General features: G+C 58.2%; 1 protein-coding gene across 1 annotated transcript in view; it reads right to left on the reverse strand.

Annotated features, from left to right (window-relative positions):
* The window catches only part of RGS12 (regulator of G protein signaling 12), a 67,516-nt gene that overhangs the window by 20,508 nt on the left and 21,990 nt on the right, over positions 1-25,018 (reverse strand). The window contains exon 4 of the mRNA XM_081097856.1: positions 15,313-15,334. Coding sequence (XP_080953982.1) covers positions 15,313-15,334 — 22 coding nt within the window. The remainder of the gene's footprint in view (positions 1-15,312; positions 15,335-25,018) is intronic.

Raw genomic sequence — 25,018 nt, forward strand, 5'->3', positions numbered from 1 at the left:
GGTCACTGACTCTTCCCTTGAGGCCGCTCAGCCCAGCAGGCCTCCTGCCTACAGAACATCTGGAAATGCCTGGCCACAACCCTTCCCCAGCTGGGCAGCTCTCCATTCCACGTGTCCAACTGTGGACCAAAAGGGGTCCTACAAAAAGTAACCTCACAGGTGATCTGATCCTAAGTCCCTCAAGGGGCAGGGCAGCGTGGGTGGTCCCGCCCAGATCTCTATCTTCTGTAGTAAAAGGTTTCTCTGCCTGGAGCCAGCCCTGCCCAATTCTGTGCTTCTAGGTAACACACCTGTGACATGCCTCCTTGAAGCCGTAACCACTGGGAAGAGGGAAGAGCTAACAGCGCAGGATCCCGTCTGTAATCCGATCCCCTCGCTCTCCCACCTCCTGTAATCTCCTCACATCCCCTTCTGATTCCAAACGCACAAGCAAGCTGCCAACTCATTCTCGGAGCATCTGGGATCTGCTCCTGGCGCATGCTGTTAGTTTAGCTCAAATAAACTCTTATAACAATTCTCTACAGGTTTGGATGCTTTGTGCGTTGACAGGCTGTAGAAAATACTCCCATGTGCACTCTCACACACGCATGTTCTCTCTCCTCTCCTCTTCTCTTCTCTCTCTCTCTCTCTCTCTCTCTCTCTCTCTCTCTCTCTCTCTCTAGGGCTGGGGTCCTAGATGGGGCCCAGCTCTGAGTTTGATGTCTGTCCAGTAACTGGAGCATCGAGGGCTCAACACCATGACATTAATGCTCCCTAATTAACATACAACCCAACGCACTTCCCAACAGATGCTGATGAGAACTAGACACGCTGAGTGTGAAGGTTCATGTGGAAAACCAAGCCTGACACCCTGGAGAACGAAACAGAACAAGGGATGAGCAGGGCCTGCCCTCCCGAACAGTAGCCAAGTCGCCGCTGGTCCTCGGCTGGGGGCGCAGGTGCAGAAACACCCATCACTGGACAGAGCGCAGCGGGTCGCTCAGTCAGCGGTGCAGGCCCAGCCGGAGAGCCTCTGAAAAACAGGCCACCGATCCCTCCAACACACGGAAGCCAATGCCACTGACCAAAGACGTGTCACCATGAAATTAAGAAGCAGGAGGAAAAACCAGTCACATCTTGAAGTAGCTGACGAGGAGCCTCACGACACAAGCCCGGAGCCAAAAGAGAACAGTGATTCGACGGTACCAGGCCGGTGGGCAACAGAGGTGGTGCAGGTGGTGGCATGGGGGAGGGGCAAGGTGGAAACTTCCAGGTATACAAGGAACGCGTGCTGCGAACTTAATGAGCAGCATGGGGACTGGAGTTAGCAACACTGCGTTGTGTGTTTGAAAGTTGCTAAGAGAACAGATCGGAAGAGTTCTCTTCAGGGCCCCGGCCGGGTATCCCAGTTGGTTGGAGCATCGTCCCGATACTCCAAGGTTACAGGTTCAATCCCCGATCAGGGCACATACAAGAAGCGACCAATGGCCCTGGCCAGTTTGGCTCAGTGGATAGAATGTCGACCCATGGATTGAAGGGTGGTGGGTTCGATTCTGGTCAAGGGCATGTACCTCGGTTGCAATCTCAATCCCTGGCCCAGGTTGAGACAACAAATCGATGTGTCTCTCTTACATTGATGTTCCTCTCTCTGTCTCTCCCCAGACCTTACACTCTCTCTAATAATCAATGGAAAAAATATCCTCAGGTGAGGATTAACAAAAAACACACACAAAGCAACCAATGAATGCATAAAGAAGTGGAACAACAAAGTCATATTTCTCTCTCTCAAATCAATAAATTTTAAAAAAAGTTCTCATCACAAGAAAGGTTTCTGTAACCATGTGAGGTGATAGACTTTAACTAGACTTATTGTGGTGATCACTTCATGATGTATACACACCAAATCATTATAGTACACCTGAAACTAACACTGTACATCACTGATCCTATATAATAAAAGCCTAACATGCTAAGTGTCCGGTTGTCCGTTCAACCAATCAAAGTGTAATATGCTAACGATATGCTAAGGCCACTCAAGTGCTTGCTATGATGTGCACTGACCACCAGGGGGCAGATAGTTGACCGGTCAACTAGTCGCTATGATGTGTACAGACCACCAGGGGGTAGACGCTCCGACGGGTAGGTTAGCTTGCTGCTGGGGTCCAGCCGATTGGGACTGAGCAAGAAGGGCCGGAGACGCCCTGGAACCCTCCTGTGGTCCCTTCCTGGCTGGCCAACCTCCCATGTCCCTCCCCGGCCCCGATCATGCACCAGTGGGGTCCCTCGGGCTGGCCTGCACCCTCTCGCAATCCGGAACCCCTCGGGGGATGTTGGAGAGCCGGTTTTGGCCCGATCCAGCAGGCCAGGCCGAAGGATCCCACTGGTGCATGAATTCATGCACTGGGCTTCTAGTGTCTCAATAAAAAAATTAAATAAATAAAATCTCTGTAAAAAACACCGTAAGCTAAGTCAAAAGACAAAAAAGAAATCCCAGGGTAATATGTATAACACACCACACACACAAAGGACTCATTTTCTTTATGTTTAAAAGGCCTTCATGTCGGTAAGAAACAGCTCCATAAATCAGAGTAGCACGGAGAAGAGTATGGACAGTGACCAGCAAGGGCCGCGGTGGCTCTACCCTTGTGGAGACACGTGCAGCTCTACCCCATAAGCTACAGGGGAATGTAATGACCAGCCACTCTGCACCTACTGACGGCCAACATCTCCCTCAGCAGGCCCTGAGCAAAGGGCCTGTGTCTTTTATGTTGATAAACAAGATGATCTCACAAAATGAATGATCTCTTTTTAAAACACTCGTATTATGAGCACCAACACATCTGTCGTGAGCTGTTCTTCCCTGGAGGCAATCGAGGTTGACAAGAGGCCTGAGGGGTGAGCAGTGAGCCGCCCTCGGGGAAGTGGGGAAGCCTCCAGGACAGGTGAGCCTGCGAAGGCCCTGTGCTGGACGAGGCCCTGGGGACAGTGACACACAGGGAAGGTCAAGAAGAGACGCTTCTTCCCACGCACGAGGCGAGCAGCCCTGAGCTCTGTCCCTGCAGGCCAGTGAGGGGCCGGGGCCGGGGCCGGGGAGGCAGGAGGAAGACACTGCAAACTGTAGCAGAGCCGCGAGCCAGCTGAGAGTGTGGGAGCCGTTATTTCACATGAAAGGTGCTTGGATTCCAACAGCACAACAGGCAGAGTGGCCTAGAGGATGAGCTGCTGTGTCAGCAGCACACAGGGCCACACGGAGGAGAGACTGTCCGCTCTGCTGAGAAGGGCACCCCCACACCCTACCCCGGGGTCCTCGCTCTCACTCTCCGCTGACCCACAGGGTCAGGAGCATTCCCGCTCCTCCTTCCAGTCTCCATTCTCTGCTGTGGAAACACACCCACCCCTGTTTTGTTTCTGACTGAACACCCTCCTGCCTGCTTCTGGGCCCCAGCTCAAACACCAGGGGTGCTGAGACAGCGGACAGTGACGCGGAGGCCAGGCCACACCACCCGAGGCCGCACCCCAGCGCTCGCGCTGCGCAGCCAGGGCTCCTGAGTCAGGGCCGGTGCACAGAGCAGCCCACAGAGCGCCTTCCCTCAGGGGCCTCCGCATGCACTCCTGCGGCGCGTGCTGCAGGCCGGAGAGCCAGGCGGTGGTGGAGAGCCCCGGGCAGGGGGTAAGGCGGGAGCTGCCCTCGTGGGTTACAAAGCCCAGCACTCCCTGCGTCCTCGCCTCACAAGGGAAGGCCCCTCGTCTCGGATGTCCACCTCCAATGCTGAATCTCCAGTGCGCACCCCTTGGGCCGCTCTCGGCCTGCACTTGACACATGGAACATGGCACACATTTATGAAGGATGACCTTGAACCTGAAATGGACTTCCTTCCAAGGCCAGGATTCGCCCCCACCTCCAAGGCCAGGAGAGGGCGTCCCCATAGGCCCCCCTGCTGCCTGTGCTCCCTCGGGTCAGGTGTGTGGGAAACAGGCACCGCCCCCAGAAGAGTCCACCCACCCGCCCAGCGGCGTCGCTTAAGGGAGCATTTCCTGGTTTTTGGTGTCACTGTTGTGGTTTCCTTTTCTTGCAATTGGCCAGTTGAGTCAGAAGAATGCTTTCCTGGTGACTGGGTTTCTAAAGTCCATTTTAGATTTGCTGAAACGGGAAACACCACCCCTCTAAGTGGTCGACACACCTGTGGGCTGCCTGGTGCAAGCAGTACTGCAGGCACTCATGTCAGAGGCCTGCAACGGGCTTTACCCGCTCCTGTCCCTCCAGACCGTCTCCCCCAGACCAGCGTCTCGAGTCAAGCACAGCCAATGTTTACCTCCCGACCCCCGGGCACCTCCGGGCTGCCAGCCGCCTCTGCCCGCCGACTCCGCCCCACACACATACCTGGAGGCCGAACAAGCCAGCCTGCCCCCGCCAACCACAAGGCGCACAGACCGCGAGGACTTTACCTGGGTAGAGCTGATAAGAGCCACTGTGATGCCATTTAACCAAATACTTCCAACCATTCACTGCAAACCACCCCTCTGAATCCATACCAGGCTCAGCCGGCACAGCCCCCGGGGCCCCGGGCAAAGGCTCGGGCCACACACAGAGACATTGTTCCTTAGCTCGCTCCCCAAGGAGGAAATTAGTGCGCTTTCTCCAGCGACGCAAAGGCAGGCGGACAAAGGCGGCTCCCTGCCTGCAGCTCCAGAGGGAAACCAATAGTGCCCTGAGCACACAGCAGTATGGGCACATGTATAATTCACGGCCTTAGCCTGCGCTGCAGCGGGCTGAATTATTTACAGCCCAGCGTGGTGCAGACGCCGCACCGGAGCCACAGGCCCCAGACAAAGCGGCTGAGCTTTGGTGCACGGCTCTGCCTCGGTAACTGGCTCTTACAGTGGGAAGGAAAAAGTACTTGTAGCTTCTTATAACATGTCCTAGTGCCCCGGTGCATGGATTCGTGCACATTGAAAGGAAATTACTTAGAAGGTGGCCGGTGAGGCAGGACTGGGCGAAACAGGCCAGACATGCCCTAGAGCCAACCTCCAGGGTCCCTCCCAGCTAGCTGCACCTGGGGCGGCACCACGGCTCAAAGGGCGTCTGCAGAATAAGCAGGGTCCCTCTGGCAGGTGGGGTCCCTCGGCCTGGTCTGCGGGGATTGGGCCAAAACTGGCTCTCTGACATCCCCCGTGGGTTTCTGGATTGTGAGAGGGCGGTTCTTGAATCGGGCCCCATCCTCTCTGGTTCCAGGGTGTGTCACCTGAGAACCGCTGCTGCCAAGTCACCGCAGCTCGGCAGCTCCTGCATTGAGCATCTGCCCCCTGGTGGTCAGTGCACGTCATAGCTACCAGTTGGAGCGTCTGCCCCTGGTGGTCATTGCGCATCATAGCTACCAGTCAGGCAGTTGCTTAGCCTTTTATATATACAGATAAGGGTGCAAACTCTTATCTCCCTATGGATTTTCAATCTAAACACTTTTCACTTCACAGACATGAAACGGATCTTTTTCATGATGAGTGATCATCAGAGACTGCATGGTGGTGGGAGAAGCATTCGGCCCTATGCAGCTGCACCACGGAGCTGCACAAGGGCAAGGAGCTTAGCACAGGCCGCATGGCTTTGGAGGTGCTGCTGCACCCTTGTGGCGGGGACTGGCGGGGCTGGGGACTGGCAGGGCGGCCACTGCGATGCAAACAACCACAACGGGGTGACGGCCCCGGAAAAAGGTATTTCCTCAACCTCAACACTGTCCAGAAAACGACTCTGGGAAATGGCCTGAAGATGAAGCAAGGCCTCAGTTGTTACCTTCCTCTCAATGCCCTTTGACCTCAGTCCCTGCAGCACAGGACCACGCCCCGGCGAGGTTGTGGAGCGGGAGCAGCGGAGTGCCAGGTTCTGCCCTTGTCGCAGGCCCTCTAGCCTCTGTTCCCTCGTGGTCGTGAGGACAGAGCAGTGCAGACGTGAATGCCTGTGGAACCAGCAGGCAGAGCTCCTGGAAGAGCTGAATGACCCGGGGATGGGCAGGTGCCTGGGAAAGCTTCCCTCGCACGAGGATCACCCCTTTTCCACGGGCCATCTGTTTGGGACAACTTATTATTTGATGTCATTTCAAACCTGCAGAAAGCTTACTGAGAATAGCAGAAGGAACGCCTACACACCTTGCAGCCAGCTCACCTCTACCTATTGCCCTGTTTACCATATCAGTCTCCTGTCTCTCCTCTCGCTCCCTTCTTCCCATTCCTTCCCCTAACACTCACACTCACACACACACTCACTCACACACATGATCACACACACTCACGCATATGCTCTCGCACACACACTCACGCACATGCTCACACACACACACACTCATGCACACTCACTCACACACACGCACGCGCACACTCATGCACATACACTCACACTCTCACTCATGTGTGTGCACTCTCACACTCATGCACACACTCAGCCACATTTACACACACACTCACACTGATATACATGCATGCATACTCGCACACACGCATATTCATACTCTTAAACACACATTCACGCTCACACTCACATGCGCATGCACACTCACACACATGTGCACACATGCATGCACATTTACACACACATGCATACACATGCACACACCCACTCACACACATAACTTTCTCCCAACTAGCTGAATTACCTTGGAGACAGCAAACCTCTTTGCCCCTAAATACTTCAGTGTGTATTTCCTAAGTGCACAGACATTCTCTTCCATGACCACAGTACAGCTATCAAAACTGGGAAACATAACACAGTCCATACTCCAATTCCATCAATAATGTCTTTTCGAGCTATTTCCTGCCAGTCCAGGATCGAATTCAGGATCACTCAATGGTCACGTCTCTTTAAAAGCCTTTTTTCTTGCCCCAATCCCTGCAAATGTTAGTTTGTCCCCCGATGAGAAAACCCAGACACAAGGATATCCAAGCCCACGTGATCTATCACCTTTCCCCCGCCACCCCCGAGCCCAGATGACCACCCCCCCAGGATTCAGACAAGGACAGGTGGGATGGACCTTTCCCCAGTGCAGCCCGGGGCCCTACTGATAATTGGATCCCACAGCACCTCCTCAGAATGGAGCCTAAACTAGTGATCTAATCCATCAGCCCATTTTACAGATGAAGTGGTGGAGGTCTGAAGACTATGACCTGCCTGAGAGTAGTCAGTGGCAGGGCTGGCACTTCCCCCCGGCATCACAGGTCATGGGCTCACCTAGTCTGGCCCCCCAGGCAGATTTCACAGCCCGGGAGAGAAGGTAAGGGCCTCAGGCTCTCCGGGACCCTCAGTGCAGTGCAGTGCACTCTGCAGACCGCCGAGGCCCCCCGAGGGCCCGAGGAGCTGTGGGCAGGGACCGGAACTGAACCTCCCGAGTGAGCTTGGGGAGTGGAGCAAGCCTGTCCGAGGCAGAGCCCAGCCCGCCTCCTGCCTGACAGGACGTGGCTTCTGGAGCGCGAAATGCCAGGCAGATGGGAAACGGGGAGCTCACAGCCCGCAAGTGGGCAGGGCGGCAACTGCAAAGGGCTCGTGTGGGAGGTGGGAGAGACGGACGCGTGTGAATCCTGTCGCCTGTCACACTGGTGTCCGGGCTACAGGCTCAGAGCTCCCGACTCCACCCGCAGCCGGACCACAGGAGCCTCTGGCCTTGCCAAGGAGACAGGGCATTTTCCAAGCCCTGGTCACACACCCCCTTCGCGTGCGGATTGCAGTGACAAAAGTTTACATGATCCACTTCCCAAGTAATTTCTGTGTGGAATTAATGTATTTCATCTCAACAAATAAATACATACGCTTTATGAAGCGTTCACTTTTATTGGTTTTAGAGAGAAGGAGCGAGAAACAACTATGTGAGAGAGACACATGGATCGGTTGCCCCCTGCATGCATGCTGACTGAGGCTTGAACCCGCAACCTTTTGGTGTATGGGACGACGCTCCAACCTACTGAGCCACCCGACCAGGGCATGAAGACATTCTTTCATCTGTGCTAAGGGCCACAAAGGAAGTGTGGCCCAGCTGTGGCCTGTCCCTGTCTAGAGGACACTGCATGCAGAAGCCCAAGGCCCCCAGTGCGAGCTCCATGAGGAAGACTCAAATGGTGCTGAAGCTCCCCCAAGCCAGGGAGGGCACCCCACATGGGCCTGCATGGAGACCCTGAGAGTAGAGACCAGGCCACAGGCACCTTCCCTCCAGGATGGGGCTGGAGAGCCAGCGCTCAGCAAAGTGTCCTTGACCAGAATCAAACCCAGGACCCTTCAGTCCACGGGCCGACCCTCTATCCACTGAACCAAGCTGGCCAGGGCTTGAAACTGAATTTTTAACCATCTAAGTGGGGAGTCTGTCTCCTCTGAGGCTTTCTCTCCTCCGGATCTGTAACTGCCTTCGGACCTGTCCCAGCTCTGTCTCTGCCCACTCCCTCCAGGCAATGGTGTCCACGCCCAGGCCGACCACACTGGAGAGAAGGACAAGAGTCCCACTAACGCGGCAGCTGCCACTCATCAGCTCTGCTGTGCGAGGCACTGCTCTGAGGCGTCAATGCTAAGCAGGTGGCCCTCAGCCACGCTGCAAGGTGCCTGGGCCCCGCTTTGCAGGTGAGAGAACTGAGGCGGCAGCCGGACCAGAGCTGGGGTTTAAACCTGGACAGTTGATCCCAGAGCCACCGCATGTTCCACCGCCTCACGGCCCCTCTCCAACCCGCCTCCCCCGATGGAACCCTCCTTTCTGCATGACCTGGTAGTCAGATCTACCAAGACCTCAAACGCATGACAGACCGCTAATTCCCAGCTGCACGCTTCCTGCCCAACCCTTTCCTGCTGCCCGACATCTACCCACCATCTCCACCTAAAACGGAGTGAGCCCCCCCAAGGGCCCAGGCCCACGCAGCGCGGGGACTGCCCACGATCCGTTTCTCCCCCTGCCTCCTTCCCGCCGTCCCCGCAGGTGCCGGTGGAAGCTCAGGAGGGTTTGGGTTCCCTCTCATCTCTGAGGCTTGAACCCGCAACCTTTTGGACTCCACGCTCTGCTCATGGACACTGTGGTTCTCCCTCAGCTTTCCGGCCCCCCGGCTGCTCTCCCGGTTCTCCGGCCCCTCCTATCTCCCCAGGCTCAGCTTGCAGGCCCAGCTGACCAGGCGCCGCACTCACACGGGAACGTGGGGTAATCAGCTCAGTCACTGACCGCTCCCATGTGCCCAATGCCGAGGCGGGCTACATGCACCAGGGGCCGGACAGGTACAACAGCCCACTCCCCCTGGGCATGAGGGCATTTCACCCACAGGTAACGGGAAACCACTGATGTCCTTTGTGCAAGGAAGGGTGATGGCCTGAGTTTTGTTCTTAAATTTTTTAAAATATATTTTTATTGACTTCAGAGAGGAAGGAAGAGGGAGAGGGAGAGAGAAACATCAATGATGAGAGAGAGTCATCAATTGGCTGCCTCCTGCACGCTCCTTACTGGGGATCAAGCCGCAACCCAGGCATATGCCCTAGACCGGAATCGAACCCGGGACCCTTCAGTCCGCAGGCCGATGTCCCATCCGCTGAGCGGAACCGGCGGGAGCTGTTGTTAATTTTACAGACCACATCTGACACTGGAGGGGAAATCTGTGCCACAAGGACCCACATCCGGCCATGACGGAGTGACCGGGCATGCCTTCTCCTGCCGTATGTTACCAGAAACTGGGGAAGGGTCCGAAGCAACAGTCCTTACAAGTCAGAGCAGTCACTGCAAGATTCCGATTCCTGAAGGCAGAGAGGTGAAGGAGGTGCACCCGGAGATCGAGCGCCCAGCACCTGCCAGGGGCACCACCAGTTCTTGTTGGACACCTGGCCTTCAAAGGAGGCCCACATGTGTTCCTAAATCAGGGGTCCTCAAACTATGGCCCGCGGGCCACATGCAAATACAAATATTGTATTTGTTCCCGTTTTGTTTTTTTACTTCAAAATAAGATATGGGCAGTGTGCATAGGAATTTGTTCATAGTTTGTTTTTTTTTAAACTATAGTCCGGCCCTCCAACGGTCTGAGGGACAGTGAACTGGCCCCGTTTAAAAAGTTTGAGGACCCCTGTCCTAAATAATGGCGCTAAACCAGCCTTCAGTGAAGCCACATTCAACTTGCCCAAATGAAGCCCCAAAACAAGCCTCAAGCGCATCAAGCCCACCCACAAGTAACGTAATTCCTATTTAAACAAACCTCCATCCCCTGCAAAGGAAGACAACCAAACCGGCCCCCACTTAACAATCACTAGACGTGGGAAGATGCAGAGAAATATGACGCGAACCAGGAGAAAGGTCAGTCAACAGGAAAGATGGGAACCTGAAGACACTCAGAGGTGCTGTAAACATGCTCGAGGGTTTAAAGGAAAGCATGAACACAATGAGAGAGCGAAGGGCTATAAAAGCCAAAACCACTGCCAGAGAGAACACACTCACTGAAATGAATAGCTCACAGGACTGAAGCGAGAGCGTATTAGACATGCAGAAGCATTTAACGAGCAAGATAAATCACGACACATGAAGCGTATGGAGGGGAAAGGACTGAAGGTGAACAGACCTCAATGGCCGTAGGAAAAATTCAAATAGTTTAATTGGTAATTAAAGTCCCCAAGCCAGGAGGGTGAACAATACCTGACCTCAACAAACCCAAACAGCACAGATACAAACAGAACCAGCCCCAGACTCGTCATAATTGAAATTCTGACACCTGCAGTAAATAGAAAACCTTAAAGCTCTCTTCCAAGTGGCACGCCCAGAGGCACATCCTTCACCGTTCACAGGGCATCTACTTGGGGGTGGGGGAGTATCCCTAATTTGCATACAAGCTACTCAGGTAGAGGCCTTGAGAAAAGCCGCTGAGCCCTCCCCAACCTCAGGGTCTGCTCTAGACCTTTCTCCTAAATTATATTTTGGCCAATCCGATTTTCAGCTTTCCCTCAGCAATTCTGTTTTCAGCTTTCCCTCAGCATATTCTCTGGAGAGTGAATCTGCGAAACTTTCCAGACCAATGTGAAAGTTCTCTGGGAAATAGCTTCAAGCATATAAAACAGTATTTGTTATTTTAGTCACGTCCTCGTTATAGTGCAACAGAAAATGGCCCAAGTCACAGCGCAGGGCTTCCTGAGGCAGCCCGCCGGCTCCCGCCTCCAGCTCCTGTGCCGTCTCGAGGCTCTCCCAGGGGCCGGGTGCTGGCCCCCGCGGCGGAAGGACACACACCCGCTTGCAGGTAGGGCCTGGGGGGGAGTGAGGAATGGACACAGGAGGGCCCCAGGGGCTTCTACTGTGACCTCCATGCTTCAGACAAAGCATGCCCAAATGTTAGCACGTCACTTCTCGGAGGTGTGTGGTCACTGGTCTCACTACTGCTGAACTTCTGTTTGCTTGGAAACAATCCCACAACACAAGCAGTTCCTGATCACTCTTCCAACCCCCGGAGTAGCGGCAGGAACGTGCCGGAGGCGTTGTGGCGGACACGGAGTCGGCTTCCAGAGTGCGCTCCATCCGCCTGGCGCCCAGACTCTGTGCTCCGCGCTGGGAGCCACACTGTGGTCTCGGGCGGCGTTTTTACGCTCCCAAGCGAACCATAAGGAATGCGATGCATTCAACCAAAAACAGAGGGTTCTGGTCAGACCCCTCCTCACGCAGCAGTTACACGTCACCGTGAGTCCATCTCCACTACCGAGCAAACGTGTTTGAAAATGGGCACTGCCTTTTGAATGAGGCTGCACTGCCTTTCTGAGAAGGAAAAGGTGAATTCACCAAAGCTCTGCCAATGCCATGGCTCTGCGAGAGCCCTCACTCTCCCCTCCTCCAGTGTCACTTGCCAAAGCTGTGACAGCGACCACCTTGGATTTGAAAGGGGGATGCAGTTTAGCCCCGGCTTAACCTCACCCTGCTGGGCCCGAGGTTGGCAGTGACGGCCGGGTCACCATGTGGTGCCTCCACCTTGCCCCGCAGAGCGGCCCTGCACATGAGTGGAGAAGGTGCTGTGGGCCCGGAGCAGAGGGGAGGGTGCAGAGGGGGAGGGATGCCCTCGGAGGTCGGAGGTCGGCCTGTGAGCTGTGCCGTGGGCACAGAACCCACACCTCCCCTCCCCGGCCGGGTCCCTCCCCACCTCCCCGTGAGGATGAGCTGCGTGTGGAACCGCACAGGCACAGGCATTGCCAGCCAACAACCCAAGGCCCAGGGAGTGAGTTGTTCTGTGAGTTGCACTTACTCTCACGTGGGGGGTGATGCAGAGGAGCGGCTGACACTCAGGAGAGGGGCTGGCAGTCAGCACAGGCTCATCTGAGAGTCTGCCCCGGCCGGGGACAGCTAGGGGCGGAGACGCTGTGCACTTGAGGGGCCCTAGGAGACCAGGGTGGGGGATGGCATTGAGGCAGCTCGCGGGTGGAGAGTGGTGCCAGGTCTAGGAGGTTACAGGAAGGTCACGGACACAGTCATGGACCCAGTCCCACGCCCACGAGAAACTCTGGGGCCCGCCTGGAGGGGAAGCTGAGCGCAAGCGTGGACAAGCTAAGCTGGAGGACTGATGAGGCAGCCACCGTGGAGGCATCGCGTGGGCGTCACAGACCCCGGGGCCAGAGCCGTTCCTTCGAGGAATTCCCCACGCTCACGGCCTGATGTGTGCCTGTGGATGTGGGCATCGGGCACCCCAAGTTCTCCACTGCAGAAGTCAGACCCAGACATGGCAGAAAACACCCCACCTTTGGGAATACATGAGTGTGGGGGGGTGTCCTGCCAAAGCTGCTTAGTACAGAGTGAAAAATGGAAGGAAGAAAAGAAGAACCAACTTTGTTTCAATAAAGCAGCGAGGTCCGAGCCGGGGAGCAGGGCGGGCTCTGTCCCGTCAGCATGGAGGGTCTCACCCACTTCTTCCAACCACGCGCCCCTCACACGCCGCCGAGTGCGAGGGCTCCGGTGTGCCCACGTCTGAGTGGTTTCCCACGCGGCAGGTCAGGCCTCTCTCTAATGCAGGAACGTTCTTCCCTCCCGCGAGGCGGGACCTGCCTCCCTGGCCCCCAGCACGGCCTGGCTCACCCCCAGAGACTGACCTCCCGCCGTCCCAGCGCGTGGCCCGGGGAGCTGGCGTTGGGAGCCCTCTCCCTCTGAGGAGGGGAACCCTGCAGCTGACAAAGACTCCAAAAGCAGCACTGTCCAACTTCCCTAAAACAAAGCCACAGAGCGCCATGGCGAGCGCACGGACAAAGGTGTCATTGTGAGAAGGAACAGAGTGAACTGAGTCCAAATCACCTCCCTGACAAGACCGGACACAGTGTTGTGGAGGGAGTGGCGTACTCTCGGCAAAGCGAGGCTGATGGCGAGACCAGCCACCCTGCCAGCCTGGGGTTCCCAGGGCCCAGGTCACCGCACCAGCCGAGCGTCTTCCCCATAGAAACCGCTGCCGGAGCCCAGACCCCGGGTGAGCCAGGCCGTCCTGCTCAACGCAACACAAACACCTCTGCGTGGAGACACCTGAGGTTCCCCCAGCTCCTCTCAAGCTCCTTCCACCACTGCGGAGGGCGGAAGCGCCCAGGAAGTGGGGTCAGGACCTGCAGGGGCTCTGGGTGAGGGGTGGGGGCCGAGGGCGCACAGCGGCTCTGGCTCAGCAGCCACTTTCCCGCTGTCTCCACGGCCCTGAGCCATGGCCCAGGGTCTGCCTCAGTGCCTGTGCCGGTGAAGACGGGAGGATGCAAGCACGTGGCCTGGAACGAGCGTGCGAATTGAATGAGAGGACTTTCCTTCCTACGTGTGATCAGTAAAGACACTGAAGAAGGAAAAAGAACAAAAACATGACCAAGACTTAGTGACCCGTCTCAGCTGCCTGGCACGTTCCTGAGAGCAGAGCGTGCGCACGGAACAGCGCCTCCTCCTCCCCTGGCCACGGGGCCTCCCGGGATGAGGGCCTCAGGGGCCGGCCCTCCCGGCGCACCAGGGTCTGAGGCGGGAAGGGAAGGTGGAACGGGGGTGGAAAGCCCCCACGGAGGGGAACCACTGCCACCAGCCAGGACACCACTTCCTTAGGAAGGACACGGAGCCCAGGAGCCAGGGACTTCCCACTTGGGAAGGTCAGCGTTTTAAAAAGCACACAAAGACTGAGCGTAAAGCTCCTACGGCTCTGGCATCTACTGCGGACAGAAGAGAACTTCAGAGACCAGCAAAGCCAATACCTATGACTCGAGTGAACACAGTGAATAAACTTCTCAGTGATACGTTTCCTGCGAAGTGAGCCTTTTACCAGAAGAGAGGCCGGAACGCAGCAGAGAGTGGGCATGGACACATCTCTAAAACCACACACTTTATCCTGGATTTGGTGACAGGTCCGACTGCTTTTTAAGGAAGCGATTCCCACTCCGGGCTGAGGCCGGATTAAATGGCCGGGCTATCACTGCACATAAAGCGGGTAACACAATTCCTTTTATAAAGAAACAAAGCCCCAAACACGAACTTCAGGCCTGTGCAGGCTTAGCTCCAGGTGTGACCTCGCCTGTGGCTGCGGGTGAACGCCCCTCCCCGCCTGGGGCTGGCCGTCAGGGCAAGCAATCCACTCCCAGGCCCAGGGGGAAGCCAGCAGCTAGGGGACGACATAAAGCACCAAGAAAACAACACTTCGCTTCTCTCTCGTGTCAAGAAGCGGCCTCAGCCCGCTGCCCCCGCCCGGGCGCTAGGCTGTGGCCTGGACTCAGTGAGAAGACAGTGCTGGCATGTTCTGATAAAGGATACAGGACAGAGGAATAGATTCATTAGAATCCTGTAAAGACCACCTGTGAGCAGAGAGGCTTTTGTGAGCATCAGAAGAATCAAGGAAGCTTTAGAAGCAACTCTCCCAGGACCTTGGAGCTCAAAGTGAGCCCTGGGCGAGCAGGGAAGTAAGAGGCCTCAGCCGTCCCCTGGGGGCCAGTCCCATCCAGGGCCCCACGTGCACGAGGGTTACACACAGAGCCTCTGCCCCTCTCCCCGCTCTGGCCACCTGGGACCCTCTCCTGGGAAAGGGGGCGTTTGCAGCTCAGAGTGCCCAGCAGAGCTCGGAGCCGCCCGGGTTCCGAGCGGCTCTCTCACAGGCGCAGGCTTGGGCTTGTCAGCCAGGGTGTGGGCTCACCACGCAGCTGCCTTCACGCTGAAATTCAGGTTCACCACACGTCTGCGGGGAATGGCTTCCCAAGCATGTCACGGGCACCGGGGGCGAGGGGGAGCCCCCCACTAGCCCTAACACGCCCCCCACACTCCCGGGCGTGGCAAAGAAAACACCTATTATGAGTGAGTTAATGGCAAATACACTTTCACAATTTGAAAACGTCATTAAAAATAATAAAAATATACATCAGAAAGTGTGACTTACCGCCGTCAGACACAGTTGCAGACTGAAAGAAAAGAGAGAGAGACATGAGTTAATTAGGCCTCATGGCAAAGTCGGAAACAGCAGTCCCTCCGAGGAACCCAGCCGGGGCTGCTCCGAGGCTCGCTCCCCGCAGGTGCCCAGAAAACCAGACGCCTCAGTGAGTCAAATGCGCTCCCACTTCCTGAGCGGACTCCGCCCAGCCGTGGGTGAGCACGGCCACATCAGGACGGGCGGAAGTCCCCGTCATTTCATTGGAAAAGAACAAATCCCAGCACGTCGGGCCTCAGCTCAGCGAGAGCCTCAGGGAGAGCACGTCTGCATGTTCACCTGATGGGCGAGGGCTGCGGTGGGGCAGTCTCACGGGGGCAGGCGATGTGCCAACCGTCCGTGCAGTGCCGCTGGCTTTCCAGTGGCTGTGCCCGGTGCCAGCGCTGCCCTGGGCATAACACACCCCACTCGGTGCCTGCACCCTGGTACCAGGCTACTGGTACCCCTCCACTGCCCAGGGCAGACCCGGATGGCAAACCACCATGCCCAGCCACGCCAGGTGTGGGAGGAGGGGCGCAGCAGGCAGGCGGGGCAGGTTTCCAAGGAGGGCGCCTGGAAGAGGGCGAGGCTGGAGGAGAGGAGGGCTGGCTCCCGGGGACAGGGCCACGTGCTGCAGCTGGGACTGGAAGGAGGCTGCGGTGGAGAGAGGCCTGGAATGAGACACTCAACAACAAACACTGCTGTGTAGTCCCGGCCGGGCGGCAGGGGCTGAGGGCTATGGGAATGCGTTCGCAGTGGGCAGCTCGGGGCTGCCTTGTGGGAAGGTCACTTCCACCTGGACGTGTGGAGGGAGGAGAATCTGGGGAGGTGGGGCAAGGGTGGGAGCTGGTGGGGCGCTTGGAGGGGAGCAGGCTCGGTGCTTCTGCCTGCTGGTCCATGCCCAATGCGATGCCCCAAACCTCGCCACTCAGCCTGCATGGAAGAGGGACAGGGGCCTCTCCCCTGCCGAGCAGAACTTGTCGCAGCCCCTCACCTGTGGGACTTGCACCTGGAGCCCAGCGAGCCAGCTAAGTGGCCCACCTGCCCCAGGAGGGGCCTGCCACTCTTTCAGACTGTCGCGAGGCCTGGGTCAGAATCTCCGAAACTGTCGCTCGGCACCTTATCCATGACTTTCAAGGGTCAAACATGTGCGGCTGTGTGTCCGGTTTTAAACTGCCATCTTGCCAAGAGCAGCCGCAGCTTGTCCTTGGCTACCGGCCTCGGCGCAGGATCTGGCTTCCATCACAGAAGCGGGCAGGTGTCCTTCCCGGCGGAGAGAGGCCGTGACGGCTGTCCCTCGCCCACACTCACCATCGATCGCCCAGCCACGCTACACATTAGAGAGTATCGCGGGCAAATGATTCCGAGACGAGGAGAGGGAGATCTGCGAGGCCCACACACACCACAAATTGTGTGTCCACCAGGAGCATCTGAGAAATAAGTCATCCCGTGCAAGCGGCAGGAACGTGAGGACGGGGCCACTTCAGGGTACAGGTTAAACGAGTGCTCAGGCCGTGGCAGACACGACAGGGGCACTGCAAACCCTCCACATGGGCCCCAATGCCCTGAGACGAGATCTGGGAGGGTCGCTGCAGCCAGAGACGGAGGAACGTGATGCTGAGTGGGATGCCTGAGGGGTGGGGAGAGGGGGCCACGTGGACACGGCGAGCAGGGTGGGCTCAGCATGCCCGCGGAGGGCTCAGTGGGAGGCTGCGCTCCAGCCTGTGGGGCCTCCGGTGCAAAGCACGCGGATCCAATGCAAGCTCAACAAACGTGCTGCTGGAAGCGCACTGTGCTTTGTTTTTTGGTGCAGCTTTAGATTTGCAGAAAAGCTGTGAAGACAGCACAGTAACAAACATGCTTTTTAATAGTGCTGCCCCCACAGAAGTAAGGGGAGACCCTGGAATGGAGAGCGGTCAGCAAATGCCACCACTGCCGGCGCAGGGCTGGGCGTCACGCAGTGCGGGCCCCTCAGAGATGCCCCAGGCAGGCAGCCACACACAAGGCCTTCTGGGGAGAAAGCAGCCCACGCAAATATGAGCTCACAGTTCCAAAACCCCCTAAAGCCAAGAGAAACCCACCCTGAGAAAGAGCCAGAAGAACGGACAATGGAACTGAGACACTGGTACGTCCTACCTCACACAGGGTGTCAGAGAACATGAGACTATAGAGAAGGAAAAGCTGCTGAAGAAGAGGAAGCAGGCGGCAGATCTGAAAACCCCCATCGGATGTCTGACAATGAAAACTATAACTGTTGGCATTCAACGCTCAATAGAGAGGTTGCAGACATTCGAAGGCTGGAGAGAAGATGTGGGAACTGGAAGACAGACTCGGGAAAAACGAGGCACAGAGAATAGGACAGGGGTGCGCAGCGCGGGTGGTGAGCAGGCGGGAAGCCCTAAAAGTGCTCACCACCCGCGGCCGTCCCAGCAGGCGCTGCTCAAGGTGCCCACCAGGACGGTGCTGGTTCCAGAGGCCTCAGGGGCCAGCATGTCCAGGAAGGACTCAAACGCCTGAGGCACAGCCTCATCCGATCTCCTTCCCTCCCTGAGTCTGGGTCGTGTGCCCAGAGTTATTTCCCAAGCCTGGACTCTAAGGATAGTTCTAGGCATCCATGGTGGCCTCTGTACTGAGGGTTCTCCCGGAGGGGCCAGCGAGGACTCAGAGGTCACGAATGTCCCCTGCCCACCCCACATCTACTTGTAACTGCGGAACCAGCTCGGACCGGTCCCGTCCGGATTCCCACGAGGCCCAGATGCACACTCACAAGGGACACAGGTGAGTCCTTCGTTGCGCCCACGTGGAACCAAAGGGCCGGGACAGGGCCGGACATGAGACTCGGGGCCTTTCAGCAGCCAAGGGTCCGCTGTCCAGGAAGGCCCGGTGCTGAAACCTCAGACCCCGCCGAGCCCTGGATGGGACGGGGCTGAGCCTGCCCTCCTGTGTTTGGGCTGGTCCGCTCACACACTAAAGCTTTTTTCTTTTCTCAAAAGCTGGCACCATCGTGTTGGCTGCCACGCGCATCAGGCAGCGAGCTCCATCCAGAAGCCCCTGATAAATAGTAAGCTCACACTGGGCTGCTCCCAACAAGTCAGTGTGAGGAGTGCCACCGGGAGCCAGCCCAACCCTTTATTTGTGGTCTCCACCTCCTCTGTTCATAGCCCAACCAGACACTGACCTGAAAGGAAAGCCCGGAGACAGAGTTAATGTCACCCGGACATAAAACCACTGTCCTCCGTCCAGGTCACATATGAGCGAGAAACAGGCCACTCAACCTGCAAATGAATAGGTGTAGTTACCATAACCCACCTCCGGCTGCCAACACGTGCGGATGCGCAGGTGCGCACCGGGGCAGGGCGGAGCCCGACCCAGCTCCTGCGCGGGAAGCACCCAGGACGCGAAGCAGCGGAGGAGCGCGTGGCCGGGCTTCATTCTCCCAGGCGGCGGGTGTACAGGGACGGAGCAGGCAGTGCCACGGGAAGGGCTGGCCGGGGAGAGGAGGGCGGACGTGCCCTGTGGGGAGTGTGGGGTATAGCGTGCTTTCCTGGTGGCCAGTGCTTGGTGTGGGGTGGAGGTGCAGGCAGACAACCCACCGACCTGGGGGGTGTGGGAAAGGCAGGTGACCCAGATCATGTCATTCTGCCTTGGGACTGGCCGCAGGTCCAACGCTGACCATGCGCTGCCCTTGGAAGCCTGGTTTGCATGCTCCGAGCACATCCTGGCTGACTGGCAGTGCAGTTCACAACGGAAGCCCTGGATCACTCCAGAACACCACAGAGGCAAGAACACCACAGAGGCAGCCTCAGCTCGGGGACTGAAGGTGAGGCGTTGCCAGGTCCTTGGCTTCTGCTAGGCCACGGGAACGTTTTTATGAAGTAAGACCTACCATTCCTCATGTTTCCTGATCCCCGGCACAATGTGTATTAATAACTTGTTTGCATTTTCCGCATTCTCTGGGTCCCTCCCAAATCCGCGTGTTACACTCACAAGAGAACAGCCGCAAAGGAGGCTGCCAGGGAAAAGGTCCCGGTGCGCCAGCGCCTTCCCCTGTGACGAGAGAAACAGAGCCGGAAGGAGGCCGCTTCAGGGCCAGTGCCGCCTCCCGGCTGGCCTCCACGCTGACAGATACACGGGTGTGAAAGGGACTCACAACGCGTCTGGGTGATGACTTAGGCTCAGACCGCCCTGCGTGCCCCCCAGGCTGCTCTTGCTGCCCCCAGGCTGTCCCAGCTGCAGAGCCTGGTACAGGGGCTGTGGGTGCGGGCCTGGGAATGCGGCCGAGATGGCCCACAGCTCCCCTGCTCAGCCCCGCCCCGGCTCATGTGCTGGGGCTGGAGATGAACCCAGAACCCCGCCTCAGGGCAGCCTGGACAGAGGGGCTGAGGCGGTGCCCACAGGAGGGACGGGTGTGGCGGACGCAGGGCTGGCCTGTGAGAGGGGCAGGGCTCTGAGGGGCGAGCAGATGGAGAGTGAGGAATCCAAGTCTGAGGTGGGCACTTCGCCACCAGGCCTCCTGCGCATCCAGGGAGACGAAGGGACATGGACGTGCTGTGGGTCTGGGGTGGGGGCCAGTCTCTAAGTGACAGCACAGAGGACCTGGGTCAGGAGGGAAGCGCGCGGCCGGGAAGGCCCAAGGACAGCCACACAGACGCTGGGAGAGGCAGCTGCTCTCAAGAGGGTGGGGAGAGGGCGCAGCGGGACATGCTCGCTGGCTGCCCGCAGGCCCGGGCGGAGGAGACGGCAGGAAGGAAGGCTGCATGCACGGGGCCTGCTTCTGCGTGAAAAGGGGAAGCTGCGGGACAGCCTGGAGCGGCGTTTCCCTCCTGCGCGCCTTCCTAACAGATAACAGTGAGCAAAGCTGACCCCGAGGGGGACAAACACCGCCCCAACAGGCGGCGGCCCCTCCTCCATTGGCCTTAGGTGCCCAGACGTGTGGACCGAGGAGGTGTGCGCAGGGCTGCCTGGCCAGGCCTCTGCGGGGCCGTCTGGGAGAAGAAGGGCGACGCACACGGCGGTTCCTCTGAGCTAGAAAAGGGCGCCGAATCCCGAAGGACGCGGCCAGCGTGAGCTCATCTCACAGGCTCAGGTGGAGGCGCTGCCAGTGCATCAGCCCACAGAAGGGCACGCCGGACGCGCTCATGCCCACGGCGACCAGCAGCCTCACCACCGCTCCCTGTGCACCCCACGCCCCCTCTGGGCGGTCCCTGCTTCTCTGGGACCCAGGCTGTGCAGAGGGTTAGGCTGCCTGCCCGGTGGCTGGCAGGGGAGCAGGCAGAGTCCTGGTCAATGACGCAGAGGACAAAGGCCTGGCTCTGAAGCCAGAGAGCCCCTCGCATCACGGGCAGCCCTGACTCCTCCGAGCACGCGCTGTCTTCCTCGTGCTGCTCACACTTCCCCGCGCAAACGCACAGCCTCCACTCCACACCAGGGCGGCCTCCTCCAGCCTCTGCCCTATCCGGCCCTCTGGGGCCCTCGGCGCCCCTGCTGCCTGGGAAAGGCAGGCCCTGGCTAGGCCTGGTGGACCCTCCGATCCTGCAGAGCCCGGTGCAGAGGCAAACCCTGGTCTTGGGAAAGCTCCTTCCCTCAGCCCCAGGCACCTGCCCGGCAGACCAGTCAAAGCTAACCTGCCACAGTCACGTGCCCCCAAACCCGAGACACGCCTCTGCCGAGTGTGCGACACGCAGAGCCAGTCCTTTATGACCAGGAAGCGAAGGAAGGGCAGACCACAGCAGTGGCAGCCCCCGTGCAGCCCGCCACCTGAGCCGGCACTGAGGGAGGATGCACGGAACATGGCGGGCACATGCCCCAGTACAGAGCAGGGGGGACGCAGGGCGAGGCAGCAGGTCAGCGTGCCCTGGGCCCAGAGTGGGACTTGCTCCTGCTGCTCAGAGGATGGAGAGGACTGCCCGTGTGCGACGCTGCGACTGCCAGGGAGTCCCCTACTGCTCCTGCCCTGCCTCTGGCTCAGGAAGCCTCCAGCCAGCCCAGGCCCCGCAAGAACTGCCCCAGCAGCCCCGGCGAATGTTGTCACAGCCCTCCTGGACGGGCACAGGGACCCGTGAAGCAAGACTCTGTCAGTCAGGGCAGGGGAGCAGGTGCCAGTCCAAGGGGGGCAGGCAGGAAGCTTGTTAAAGCTTCTCCCATGACACTTCACATTTCTTTCAGGCTGCGGGCTTCCGTGTCTCCTTCAACCAGTATCTTATGGCATCTGGACTGTGACAACCCCATGATGTGGTTTAAAGATGATGGCTCTGCTCTGCAAAGGGGCGTGGACACTTCCAGCCCAGGCTGCATCGCCCTAGTAAAGATGCGAAGCCGATGTGTGCGTTCGGCCGGGAGCCCCGCGCTCGTCCTGGGCGGCACTCTGGCGGCTCCCGGCGCCTCCCGGCGCCTGCGGATCATGGGAAACAGCGCCTATAAAGGCTTACGATTCTCCACTTCACATGAAAGCAGCTCGCGAGGAGCACAGCCCTTTACAAGCCCTGTCACAAAGCACGGCTTTTACAGAGCACACACCCTCTGGATGGAGCCCAGCATTCCATGCCCTCCCCCCCCCATTTTCAAGATGAACCAGCTGAGGCTCAGAGAGGAGCACCCTCCCACCCAGCCTCCAGCCTCACCCCTTGCCCATGTGACCTGGCACCACTGCTGGGCTGGCCTGCGATGATTAACCTAGGCCCCAGTGGCTACGGACCGACCCCCACCTGCCACCGCCTGCTCCACGAGGGAGCCGCTCAGTTTTTGTTGCTTAAGGTACGCGCACACCAGCGACGGCCAGTGGCCTCCGTGACCAGCTCGTCTGCCAGAGGGCACAGCAGACACCCCACAAGTCACCCCCTCACTACACAAGCCCGCACAGTGGCTCTCTAGTCCCCTTTTCTAAACACTCAGAACAAAAGCCCACATTTCCACCAACTGGCCTTAACGTACTAGTGAATGAGAACGCAGCCCACAGGCATAGGAATAACTGCAGGGGGGACGCAGGGCGAGGCAGCAGGTCAGCGTGCCCACATTTCCACCAACTGGCCTTACCGTACTAGTGAATGAGAACGCAGCCCACAGGCATAGGAATAACTGTTCCCGGGTCCACTGCGGACATGACCGGCCGGGAACTCACTTGTGCAGCCAGAGAAGCGGAAGGAGAGAAGCGGGACGTAAGCCACTCCCAGGGCCGAGGCAGTGGGCCGCCCACACCCCGCAGCCCGCCGCCCACGGCTGCCCGGGGCTCCGAGCACATGCATGTCTCCCAAGCACATTAAACCTGCACGCGTTTCATCAGCGTAATCCTGGCCTGTCCAGCAGCCCGAGTGGAAGGAGGGTGTCGCTCCTGTTCCCACCCCACCCTCCAGCCGCCACCTCTGAGGGCCCCTCCCCTCAGGTCTCCACACAAGGCCCTCATTAGGGATTAGGAAGACAAGTGCGGATGAAACACCTCTCAGAAAGAATGAATTTAAAACCGGCCCCTGTAATTAGTGACAATCTCCTATAAATAACTTCAATTCATTTGCCTTCCATCAGCACAGCACAGGGCCACAAGAGGAAAATAAAAAGTATTCTTTTCAGATCATCTCACACCTTTAAAAATGTTTACAGAAGTTCAACTTTATAAGCTGAGGTAATAGCCAGTCATTAGAGGGCCGCAGTTCCCTAGGTCTGTATATGCAACAGAACCAACTCATTACACTTAAGAAGTAAGACATAACAGTGGTAAAGAGCAGGATAGGTTTTGAAATGTGCTATCCCAACACGATTAACTCCTCAGCTCCACAACCTCTAGCGTCACCGTGGTGAGGACGAGAAGACAAGAAGAAGGCTGACAGGGGCACCGGCAGCGGGGTCCTGAGAGGCAGGCTGGACCCGGCGTGACGGGCCGCCAGCAGCTCGCTCTGGGCGCTGGTCTGTGGTCCCAGAGCCGGGCATCACCGCCACGGGACTCCCGTCCAGCTCGGAGGCAGCCACGAGACAAGCACTCACAAAGTGTACAGCTACGCGGCCCGCTAGCAGCTGAGAACAGGCAGCAATGGGGGTGCTGAGCTTCTGCACACAACTCTATAAATGACCCAACGCTGGAAGGACTCACCTGCTGATCGTCGGAAGCGCGCGCCTCCTTGGACGCCCCTTCCCCCAAATCCATCTTAAGACAGACAACGCCCGCTCCTCCGCAGGCACGCAGCGCTGAGGGCTGCCATTCCCCGCGGCAGGCCTGTGCGCGGCAGGAAAGTTTAAAGACGGTGCAGATGAAGTTCCATTCCGCTCTCCTCGTAACCCGTGGCAACAGGACACTGCAGGAAGCTGTGGCTGGCCGGGGACTCAGACTCTGGATTGTCTCGTGCAGCGAAAAAAGCCGTTTACGTAAATCACGCTGTGAGATCACTTTTAAAGTATTTCCTCCACCAAATCAGAACACAGCGCAGCCGACAGGGGCGATCTCCCCGCCGCACAGCAGCTGCCGAGAAGCTGAGAGAACGCAGAACCGCTCCGCACGTCCGGCCGTAATGACAGCTCTATTATTAGCCTCCACACGCGGGCGGGGCGGGGCCAGCCGCGGGCTCTGCGTCCCCCTCACCCTGTCCTGGGGCCTCTCCCAGGACCTGCTGGCCGGCCTCCCCACATCCGACACACCTGAGAGTGAGGGAACCACGCCAGGTCCTGGTTTAGAAAAGGAGGAAGCAGAGACTAGTTCTAGAACCTGGTGTCCCTGGGACTCCCTGGAGGGTCCTGGGCTCACCCTAAGTGCCGCCACACCGTCCATGTGATAGCAGGGGCGTGGGGGCCTCACTGGATGGGCTCCTGGAAGGGCAGAAGGGCAGACCTCAGGGAGTGTCCGGGGTTGCAAACACAGCGCCCACGTGGACACCTGCTGGGATGAGGGCCCTCCAGCTTGGGGCCGGGCCACCTGCTGGGAGGGCGCTGAGCCCGCCCTGCCTTTCGCTCTTCCTGGAGGACCCGAGCTCCCAGTGGGCACTCGCGACACAGCTCTGTCTACTGCAGAAATGTACACATGCCTGGGAGGACATTACAGACAGAAACAGCATCGGCTCCAGCTTCCTCAGACAGCTTTGCGCCAGAGACCGGCACACAGCACAGAAAAGGTGTGAAAGAGAGGAGCAGGGGAGGGTCAGAGGCCTCGTCATCACCTGACCACCACCGCTGAGCGCAGAAACTGCCCAGCCTGATGCCCAGGACATGCTGGGGGCGGCAAGGATCGGGGAAGTAGGAAGAGGAGGAGGAGGAGGAGGAGGAGGAGGAGGAGGAGGAGGTAGAGGATGAGGAGGAGGTGGAGGAGAAGGAGGAGGTAGAGGAGGAGGAGGTGGATGAGGAGGAGGAGGTAGAGGAGGAGGAGGTGGAGGAGGAGGAGGTAGAGATAGAGGAGGAGAAGGTAGAAGGAGGAGAAGGAAGTGGAGGAGAAGGAGGAAGTAGAGGAGGAGGAGGAGGTAGAGATAGAGGAGGAGAAAGTAGAAGGAGGAGGAGGAGGTGGAGGAGAAGGAGGAGGTAGAGGAGGAGGAGGTGGACGAGGAGGAGGAGGTAGAGGAGGAGGAGGTAGAGGAGGAGGAGGAAGTGGAGGAGAAGGAGGAAGTAGAGGAGGAGGAGGAGGTAGAGATAGAGGAGGAGAAGGTAGAAGGAGGAGGAGGAGGTGGAGGAGAAGTTGGAGGTGGAGGAGGAGGTGGTAGAGGAGGAG

This window comes from Myotis nattereri (assembly GCF_964212035.1).
Source record: "Myotis nattereri genome assembly, chromosome: 1".
In the NCBI taxonomy this organism is placed as follows: domain Eukaryota; kingdom Metazoa; phylum Chordata; class Mammalia; order Chiroptera; family Vespertilionidae; genus Myotis; species Myotis nattereri.